General features: G+C 47.5%; 1 protein-coding gene across 1 annotated transcript in view; it reads right to left on the bottom strand.

Moving 5' to 3' along the window:
* Nucleotides 1–97: 97 nt before the first annotated feature.
* The window catches only part of rab11fip5a (RAB11 family interacting protein 5a (class I)), a 35296-nt gene continuing 24401 nt past the window's right edge, over nt 98–10992 (bottom strand). The window contains exons 4-6 of the mRNA XM_086181841.1: nt 6734–9106; nt 3985–4141; nt 98–3210 (exon numbers count right to left, since the gene is read on the bottom strand). Coding sequence (XP_086037967.1) covers nt 2953–3210; nt 3985–4141; nt 6734–9106 — 2788 coding nt within the window. The 3' untranslated portion in view covers nt 98–2952. The remainder of the gene's footprint in view (nt 3211–3984; nt 4142–6733; nt 9107–10992) is intronic.

Genomic DNA, 10992 nt, shown 5'->3' with positions numbered 1-10992 from the left:
AGTTCAGCAAATCCCAGCGTTGTCTCCGCAGGCAACCATCGGCCCCAATCCCGAAGTCATTAACACACAGAAACACATTTACAGCCGAACATACGGTGAGCAAGAAACAAAATATTCTTTATTAAATATACAAAATTTGTGAAACAGAATTGCATCACGGATTGTAAACTTTCCATTCTCACACACGACCTTGAGCACGCTCCACGGGCCACACAGTCAAGGACACGATACAATCTGTTTAAACTGGAATAAAAACATTTTAAAATGGAAGACACGGAAGAGGACTTTTTATTCTTGCGCTTTGTAAGTGCGGCGTCACGTTTACTATGCCTCTACTGTCATCTATACACTTGAAATTGCGATCGCACAGCAGAACTGAGATGGCGAGATGGTTTCGGATGCTTCACTGGCTAATAACGGTTTTGGCGTCGGCCAAGTGCTTAAATCACAGAGTAGTCAGGAAGTGCAATATGATGTAATCACATCTAGCTATACCACGATCGATAGGCAGGTACAGTAAAGTTTGGTTCTGATGATAAAGTAGTGCAAGAACATCCAGAGACGCTGTTATAAGTGGCATCGTATCAGAATACTTTATGGTGTCAATCTGCTCTGTAGAGAAGGGTTCAACGCTTGGCTTCTTTATTTACAGTAAGTCACTGTAACTGCTCACTGTCTCTTGGTACGCATACAATTTACTACTGTGCAGTGACCGAAACAATCAGAACAAAGCAAAAGTCAGTGGTCGGATGGCATTTCTCTCTCAAAACCGAGCTTGATGAATGATACAAGGAAGCGCTGGCTTCCCACCAAGAACGTTAAAGCAAAAATAAGGCAGCATTTGGCATTTCAATACGGCATAAACGCTGTAAGAGTGTTATACATCCCTTTGGAACACCTGGGAGCGGGAGCCATATGCGTGCTTGAGCAGGAGTGGATGTGGCGCTCAGACGCTGAGCGTGGGCGGTCAAGTGCCTGGCATGTCGACCGGGGATGAAAACATGCACATGGGACGTCAGACGCAGCAGATCTCGACACTGAGCGGTACCGTCTTCCCCCGATTACACCACGGCTCAGACAGGAACCAGTTAGCTTATGTGGCTGAGCAGTATGGGTCATTTCAAAACATGCCCACAGAGGAAGAAGAAGAAGAGGAGGACAAAGGAGGAGGAAATTAAGAGAAGCAGCGGTCGACATGCGTCTAAAGTAAGAACCATTCACTCGCTGGCTAAGAACACTTTTGAACATTCATGCGCTACAATCGGTTCCCCGTCATGTGCACATGACAACGCTCACACCCGTCCTTTGGTTTGTAGTTTCAAAAACTAGGCAGAGCACTCGGTGTCTACTGGGGCACCCTTGTAGGGGGTCGATCCAAACCCTCTACAAGGAAAATCCTGGTATTTCTGAACCGTGCGTTTGGGCCCAAATGATTGGTAAGTGATCAAATTCTTTGGAATCGTTACAAAATTAGAACAAGAACCACAAACCCTGTTATGATGTAGGGTGAATGTGGCGAGCCCCAAGTGCCCAGAGAGACCTTGTTCCCACAATTTGACTAATTTGTGGCCACAAGTTATATCTTATGGCCATAATTTTGACTCGCGACACGATTGCGTGTGTCAAAGTCCATCCGCTCAAAGGGTTGACAGGCTCAGAGAGTGATTCTCTGAGTTTGGAGTTTCCCCATCACTCGCTGTGGCGTTGTGGGAGCTGCGCTGTAACGTCGCCTCGCCGAGGAACTGCTGCTCGCGCTTTATGACAAAGGTGAAACATTGAGACGTGGCGGCCGTCCGTAGGAATCGGAGCTACAGTAAACCAGGGTGGAGCGACAAAAGAGACGGAGAGAAACAGACAGAGGGGTTCAGGACCTCACGGTTGGCAACCACAAAGCAACCACTAACAGTAACAATCTGAGTCGAGGGCGAGGAGTCGCCGCATCCTGCCAAGTATTGCTATGATAAAATTATTTTGGTTCCTAGCAATCATTTGGGCCCAAAAATAAAGGAATATGTAGGGCCCCGGTTGAAAAATACCAGATTTTTCCTTTACTGCTGACCAGTTCCTCCCTTCCCCCAAGGCAGCTGTTGTTTTCAGTCCATTTCAGACAAGCATGAAAGTTCACTTGCAGATTTAGAACCTTGAGCACTTTTGCAGGGAACATTTTGCTGCCTTTCTTTCTTTAGTCAGTGACGTATGAATCAGCGCGAACGCTCCGGAACCCCGTCTCATGGTTGATTCTTGTCTTGTGGATTCTGACGCTAGGGTGTGTAAACGCTGCGGTTCTTGGCACCTGCCTCACATCCTGGACGCTCTCAGCTTCATTACCACCAAACTAAAACAAAGCCAAGGAAGTGTTCACTGAGACACGGATTGACCTGAGCAGAAAGCAATGGCTGCCTGGAAAGAAAGCTGATGTCACACTTGGGAAAGCGGCCAGCGTTGACGTAATGTGTATATTATTTGTAATAGATGGGCTGAAAATGCAACCACTTGTTTGAAATACCAGAGTGAGAAGGTCGGCGGATGAGCAGCTGCTATGGATCACAACCCCACATCCTGTGTGTGTGTGTGTGTGTGTGTGTGTGTGTGAAGGTGATAGAAGTGACAGGTGTGCCAAAAAGAAGGAATCTATGTTTCTACAATCAGGATCCAGACGTGGAACCCTCGGGGCTCACTTCGCAGTGAGTTTAAAACCAACTGGCTGTGTGACCTGAAAACAACCTGAGGACCCGCTACATTCAGACTAGCCAGAACCAGAGCAGACCCTTCCACTAGGACGGCTGTCGGTACAGTAAAGCATGCCGGCTGGAGAACATGGCCTCAGCATCTCTCAGTGCCTAAATATTTGTATCAAAAAGGACAGCATAGCAGTGAAGAGACTAAGAGCAGTTGTGGAGGTTAGAGTGAACAGATGTGGACTGAACTGCGAACCCGTCCCCTCCCCCGTCATCACTTCAACTTGGAGCGCACTTGCAGGAGAGTCGGTTTCTGCTCCATGATGCGCACCAGCAGCGTGTCAATGTAGTCCTCCAGATCTCGGACCTGCGGCTTCAGCCTCCTCAGCTCAACCTCCCGCTTGGCCAGCAGAGCTTTCTGCTTCTGGAACTCCGCCTTCTGCCTCTCCAGCTCCGCCTCCCGCTGCACCAGCAGGGCCACCAGCTCACTGTGGGTGAGGTGGTAGTAGAGGCCTGCACCTTCGGTCAGAGACTGCAGAGAGACGGGAGGACATGGACAGGCGGGGGGAAGAAGGGGAGTCATGACAAAACATCAGGAAAATTGCAGATTTTGTGCTGGTTTTTGTTCTTCGCTGCAATAATGATCATAAATATTAAAAAAAACCTGCTGTCAGCATTCCTGAATCAGACTTTTATGTCAGAGTGATCAGGATTCAAAAAAAGATCTTTGTTTCGTGTTTATTTGATAGTCCTCCAGAAATTCAACACACTTTTCAACACAGGCTCCACAGGAATATATCCTATCAAAAAAGCTAAAAACCCACATCGTCTGACAGGTTTTGTTGCACGAACCAGAAGTTGCAAAAAAACAAAAGACAAAACTGTGAGGGGGCATCAGGGACTCAGCCGGGATCAAAACTGACACGAGAAAGATTCAAGAAACTGTGGGCTGCACTTGAGATAATCTAAATGGTTAAATATGTTAAGTGCTTGGGAAAATGTTGTTATGGTGAAAAATGAGCCTGCAGCCATGACAGAAAATGACCAATGAGCAAAAACGGCCCAGAAACGGTTTTGGACGTTGAAGGTTCCAGTAATTTAATATGAATAACGTCCTCCTATAATTTCTGTTGAGCTTCAGGCAAAAGAAGAGATTTGTGCGAGCAGTAACTTGGTTCTCTTTCCAGAACTAGAATTTTGTTCCAAACAAACGTCATAAAAATCAAGATTGCTGACACGAAGCACACAGCCGTCACCTCTCAAAGGCGCGGTGGGAAATTTCACACATCAAAGGAATCACTTCTACCTTCTTTCTGTCTGTCTCCTGCTCGCTGGGCTGGCTGCTCCTCCCCGGGTGGATGGTGGACTTGAGCTTCTCCAGGCCGGTGGCCAGGACTGACCGGCCTTCACTCCGCTTCTCTTCCGCCGTGACAGCGGCGGTCAGGGGCTTCACTGGGTGGGGGCTGAACGGGACGACAACAGCGGGTACACAGAGACAGTCAGGTACCCGTCGCTCTGCGATTTGATGTCGGGGACGTTGTAGGGATGTGAGAGACGTCTGTCTGGTTACCATGATGGAGGACTGTTGGATCCCTGCAGCTTTAGTCATGTGCAGCTGGGCCATTTAATGGTGATGCAAAATCAAAGGGTTGTATGGTGTGAAGTCGTCAGTATAAACGCTCTACCAGTTACTGTTTGAAGACTCAAGAACACGGTTGGGGTCACAGCCAGTTGAAGCAGAGGTTCCACAACGATCGAAGGGTTAAAACCAAAACCAGCACAGAAAACATTCCAGCAAAAACCAATCAAGGACCAAGGGTCCCCCAACTATGACACGTTGGATTAATGTCAATGTGAACATTCAAAACAGTAAAAATCAGCAGTCATACTAAAAACAACTATTTTTAAATGGCCTCTTTTCACCTGAAAAAGTAAACACTGGCCACTGCCATTCTAGAATACCTTCTATTTAGCAGATGGTTGTCAAAAAGTGAGTATCGTTGCACCCCAAATGTTAATTTTATGTTTCTAGGGGTGCGTGTGTGAGACGCCCTGGATTATTTAATGGAAACATCACTACTCAGGCTTCAGTCATGACAGTCACTTCATAAACATCCACCCGCAGGTTGAAACCTGTGATGAGGGACCACAAGCAGACAGCAGCGACGGTGGGTTTACGTGCACGGTTGCAGCTGAGCTTCAGTTGTCGTTCTATTTGGTCATTTAACTGAGCGTCATCCCTATGTGTAGGAGGGGGAACCGTCTAGTCCCTGAAGTGAGTCTGCCTTCAGGACAGTAGGTGGTGGTATCACCCCTTACAGCTGGTTGCAATCAGCCTTTATTGGAGACTATTAACGGATTAATGGATGAAACTTGAAGCTGAGACAGAATTCAGTTTTTCTCCTTTTCCCCCCCAAACGTACATCACTTATTCACCCTCCCAAGCTGTCCTGGTTGTTGCTCCAAAGACCCACATGCTGTCCAGTGAGGAGTCATCGGCTGTGTCTTTTCAACCCACGATGAGGAGTTTCGCCAGGTGGACACGGCACATGGTCGGGTCATGCTTTTCCCCAAAGGTCCCCACCCGGACAACAGGTGGAGGTGACAGTGGAGGTGCTAGTGCAGCAGCAACCAAGACAGAAACCTTCACTCAGCTTCCTGCCAGCAGGGACAGCCGATTGTGCCAGTATGGACGCCCAGCCAAGCTGGAGGCAACACATGGGACTGAACCAGTGGCCCCCCATGTTGACGGTGAACCCAAAAGACCACCAATATGGCGTTTTAGCCGTCTAGACAGCTGGCCGCTTGACTTCTGGGTTAAAAACCACAGCGAGAAGAACAGAACACTTGCAGAACGCCAGGCAAGTTTAGGACTCAATGAAGAGCAAGCACGCCTGCACCATTCAATGCACGCCCGCGTTAGCCAAGTGTTAGTTGGGCTTAGAAGTACAATTTCAGTCGGGACTTCTGTGTTAACACATACCCTAAAGGTCCGGTTTGTGATGAAACAACACAATAGTTGGACTTTTTCTAACATCATGTCAAGCATGTATAAACAGGTCACAAGTAAAAAGGACCGGGGAGGTGGCAGAACGTGCCAACAGAAACCTTGAGCTGTCGACAGACAAAGGAACACTGCGCCACAGTATTCAAGAAAAATGCAACCCTTAACACACACCTATCTGAAATTCTGTTTACTTAGAATGATTTGCATTCCATTTGCCTTCTTGTGCCAAGTGTTTCCATTCCTTTGAGAACAAGAGCTCGTCCTCTGGTCCTTTGGTCCTCCAGCATGACACCAGACAAGGAACCTTTACACATCCCCGAAACCCGTGCATAATCGAGAGGTTAGACAGGTGGAGGACGACACCGTGAAGGAGATACTGGTGAAAATTGCAAGAAAACTAGCTCCAAACCCAAAGACTTAATTGCATGCCTTTGTGCAATCCAACATGTAGAACTGTGTTAAATGTGTTTTTACCCCAAGGTGAAGAAGAAATGCTATCAGTAACACAACAACACCTTTTTTTTGCTTTGCACATAGCCTTGTTTTTGGTTGAGAGTTTGGCAAATGTGTGAGAATGCTAGCTGGCTGGCCTTGTGGAGAGGGGGGATGGTAAGTGTTTTTGTGTGTGTGTGTGTGTGTGTGTGTGTGTGTGTGTGTGTGTGTGTGTGTGTTGCAGGGAGGGGTGTGTGTCGTAGAAATCAGGGCAAAATAATAACTGCTAATTGGCCTGAGGCTTTGTTTCCCCTTCCGTTACCACAGAGCCAGGACACACACAAGACACCTACAGTGGAGTCCTGTTAACACTAGCATGTGTGTGTGTGTGTGTGTGTGTGTGTGTGTGTGTGTGTGTGCGTGTGTGTGTGTGACTGTGTATGTGTTAACAGAGTGATCAAAAGGGAAGGTCACACCACAAAGAAAGAAACCCTTGGGAGTCTGCAGCAGAGAAGAGAAGCAGGTGGAAGCCAAGTGGCTGAGTGTGACGGAGAAGACAAGAAGGTAGAAATTTCTAAAGGTGCTTCCTCCACCTTTTCAGCATGTGCAACCTCACCTGTTCTGCTGATTGGCTGCCTGCTGCTGCACCTCCTGAGGCATTGGATTTGCATTGGCGAGAGCCGGCACGGCAGCTTTTACCGTGCTGCTGGTTGGTGGGGAACTCGCCGAGGTGTTGGAAAGAGGAGAAAGGGAACAGAAGGCTAAGGGGAAGCGTCTATTTTCAGGAGTTAGAGAGGAAGCAAAGGAGGTCAAAGAGGAGAGGTCAGAGCCATGCTGGGTTGAGGATAACTCCTGTAGTGCACAGGACTCACTCCTGAAAGAGGGCAGGAAGAGCTTCTCAAAGGTAGTCGTCAGTGTGCTGTCAGACTGAGAGCGCTGTAGTGGGGGACATTGTGCTGGTGGGCCTTTCAAGAACACGTCATCAGAAAGGGTACACTGATTCGCCACAACTCTTTCCCTGAACTTTGGATTACAGCTCGTTTGAGAGTCTGTTAGTGGTCCAGCGAGTTCAAGAGTTTCTCTTCTGTCCTCCACCATGCAAGGGTCTTCAGTTTGAACGATTTCTCCATTGACAGACACTTCTCGGCCCAAGGCAGCACAGCCAGCCGTTGGCATCTCAGTACCGTCTCTATAGAGGGTTGAGTGTGCGGATTGTAGCCTCTCAGACGGCTCTGAGAAACTGGAGCATTTGGAGGACGGATGAGACTGGCAGCTTTGGTAATGCTGTGAGTCTATGCTCACATACAGGCTTTGGAGAAGGTTGCCGGCACTCTGATCAGACACCTGATTGTGTGGGGGTGTATGGTCAAGACCAGGACTGATTTCAATGTGACTGGCATTGAGGAAATTGTCAAAGAGGATGAATGATGAATCTTGGCTGGCATCATTCACCCCTGAGCTAGTGCTCTCAAGAGATTCCATCCTGCCACCAGGGGAGGAGGTTCTGAAGGGAACTGATGGACACGTAGAGCAAAGCTCATCATCTGGAATGGCATCATGAAACTCGATAGGTTTGCTGAATCTACCTGTATCTTTCTCTTCGTCAGACAGTGAGATGTTGGATTTTGGCTGCGGGTCTGATTCGGAGACGCCAGGGTACATGGCATTCGAAAAGTTTGGTGTCTGAGCACCTGCACCTTCGCTTGCCATCTCTCCAGTCATCACGGGTTGCTGCGGTGTCAGGCCCGGTGACTGCCAGGCCGTTGACTCCTCTAAACCGTTGTAATCTACCGTTTCATCACCATCCCAGGGCTTGATAACAGTTTGCTCGGCTGTATCAACTAAAGACATCTCATTTGACCTGTCAGTCACATCGTCTTGAGACACTGATTGCTTTGGATTGATCACCGATTCCGTGGATACCTCAGAACCGAGCACGTTGCTTTCAAAATTCTGCGCCTCAGTATCATCTGAAGATGACGCCGAGAACTTATCTGACGCTGAATAGGAGGAGAAGCAGGAGAGGAAATCTTCTTCTGCTGAACTGCCAAGACCAGAAGAACCAGGATCTGGGGAGCTGCTGTTGAGCTTTCGAGAGGAGGCGATGCAGGGATGCATATTAATGTCGGTTAGAACGTTTGTGTTAGTGGTGCTGTTAACTTGATAAGTTTCAGGACAAGCATCAGATTTCGGTGAGTTAGTGGATGAGGTGAACACTTTGCCGTCGTACTCGAAGCCCCCGTCTTCAGGGATCGTGTCGAGACAGTGTGTAAACATGTCAGTGTGATGCATGTTGGCCACCACACTGACGGCTTCATGCGCTGGGACTGAGGTGTCTGTGCAGCTGTTTAAAGTGACACCTACAAGGTGATGTTCATTCACGTTTGGGTTTTGATGAGTTTTGTGTAGTGATGTTCCTCTATCATAGCAGTGTTCCAGTGGATGGGGTGTGTTTTGCTTCGTTTGGCAAAATATGTTCAGGTCTTTCGGAGACTGCAGCCTGCCAGAAGCAAAAGCTTCAAAGGAGTCGTCCCAGTCTGAATCCAGCAACCCAGCAGAGCTAAAAGGGTTGGGGGACTTCTTGCTGAAATGCTTCTCCTCTTCTGAGAGAGTAGGACCAGTAATGATGGAGTCCTCTCTGGCTCGATTGCTGTGGGTCAGGGTGGAGTTAGGGTTACTCGCCTGTGGAAAGAGTTGAGCTATGGGGGGCCGTGAGCTGGAGAGATAGGGCAGAGGAGGCAGCAAAGGTTTCAGGGGCTGGGAAGTTTGCGTGTCTTCATAGAAAGGGTTGTGCTGCAGGAAGGAGAAGAAAGGGTTGCAGGGGGACAAGGGGGGTGGTGTGGCCTGTGAGTGACAGAAGGGGTTAGTGTGATGCAGTGGAGAAACCACAGAGCCGGGAGCTACTGGAGGACCCGGGGGGTGGTGACTAGTGGGGAGTGGTGGGGGTTGGGGGTGAGTGCTGGGCTCAAGTTTAGGTGACATCACCGGGCTGTGAAAGGAAGGAACACAGTCCTCTTGATTAGTGAGGATTATTCACACAGCTCAACTCAAGGCCTGCGGAGGCTTTTCAGTCTTTAATAGTCTTTAAATCATACATTATACTAAGCTCCTTTACACCAATTTCATTCATCATGAAAACGTCTAGAATATTTTAACCTGGGCCCGACTTTCCTTTTAGGTCAAAGGGATTCATAGAGACCAAAATTGTTAAAAGTTTTCCAATTTTGAACAACAACACTATTCCAGACGATCTATCATCTCCTGAGAAACTATCTGGTATCACTCAGGAGTGCGAGGAGTACGACTGCCCGGCGTCGAACGTCTTGCCTCCCTGGTTCTGGGCAGGTAAGGGACAGAGCTCATGAGGGCGCTGGGACTGAGCCAAAACATAAACGTTGCGGGTCTAAACAAAAACTGAACTACGAGAGATCAAAGTACTCAGTCGAGACCCCATATGTTGACCACATGTTCAGACAATCTGTTTCAGAAAAGCAAATTTATGCACATTTCCATGCGCTACTCTTGTGCAAATATGAAGTATATTTCCCTCGGGCCAGGTGTTCACATTAAAGCATATCAATTAGCGGAGGTTTACCATCAACTGCTGATTACTTTGTTAGTTACTAATTGGGCCAGCAGCTCTGAATAAAACCGATGCTCGTCCTTATTGCAAGTGGAAGTTTTTTATAAACGAGCCTAAAACGAGCTAATGTTTGGCTTCACCTGAACTTACTCACAAAAGGTGTTTCTATCTTGGGCCAAATTGAGGAGTATTGTTTTTACTTGGCAGTTTGAATCAACCTTTTATGATGTGATGCTTAAACTCGACATACGGTGAAGAAAACTGGCACAAAACTGCTTCTCATCTGTGTTTTCTTTGAGTCTTAATGTAAAATCTTGCAGGAGAAGTTGATGTAGCTGGGTGTTGCGACTACCGGTGCCAGCTTGTAGTGAGCATGTGGGTGTGAAACATATAGTCACACAGCTAGCAGGAAGGTGTTGAGTGTACTACTGTTCGCTCCAGAATAGCTGACCAAGTTTCAATTCTCAGGTGCTTTGCTTACTGGTCCAATATTTTGTTTTTGCTCGGTGTGTAAAAACCTGACGATTCTCAGCCTGCTTTTAGGTTCCCGTCCCAATTCATTTGAACTAAGACTCCAGCACAAAGGGGTGCGAGGAGTTATGCATTCAGTCCGTGAGAATGTGTAAATACACCAGCTGAAAGATAACCAGGCTCACGTCACCATCTTTCCATTGAAATTCTCATTATTATTATACAACAGCTTGCACAAAGCTTGGGCTTGATGGAGCCAATTTCTCAGGAGCTGCTCGCGACCTCCATCTGCATTGCAGATAGCGGCTGTAACCAGAGACCTGGAGGGATGTGTGTACACACCCGGAACCAACTTCCCTGCAAACACGCAAGAAGTTACAACTACTCTGGTAACTGCTGTAACTTCTCCGATTACATGAAAACCCAATTTGAGTTTGTAAGTTCTCCTTAGAGATTTTATTTCCAAATGGTGGAAAATACTGAGTGCTTTTTCAAGGGATTATAGCTGCACCTCACAGCCTCTCCAGGTGCTTTTTTGCTGTGTTATCATCCATTGGAACTGAGCTAATATTTCTCCAAGTGAGTCAGGCTGAGCAATCAAACGCTATTTGGAGCTGATAAACAGAGAACAGTTAATGCAGCCACTGCTAAAGTAAAGAAGAAAAAAAAAAGAAGGAAATAATGTAATGAATGAAATTTGAGGAAGAAATTCTCAATTTTCCAGTTGACTTCAGAAAATCACGCCCTCAGTCAGACGCTCTGATCGTTCTGGGGAAGGAGGAGAGTGCTGAGTTTTATCTGCAAGTCGGCTGGTCTGCACC

Source organism: Aulostomus chinensis, chromosome 17 (genome assembly GCF_037954235.1).
Source record: "Aulostomus chinensis isolate RoL2024-O1b breed Wild chromosome 17, RoL_Achi_v1.0, whole genome shotgun sequence".
Lineage (NCBI taxonomy): Eukaryota > Metazoa > Chordata > Actinopteri > Syngnathiformes > Aulostomidae > Aulostomus > Aulostomus chinensis.
This window is presented reverse-complemented; position numbering and strand designations above follow the sequence as displayed.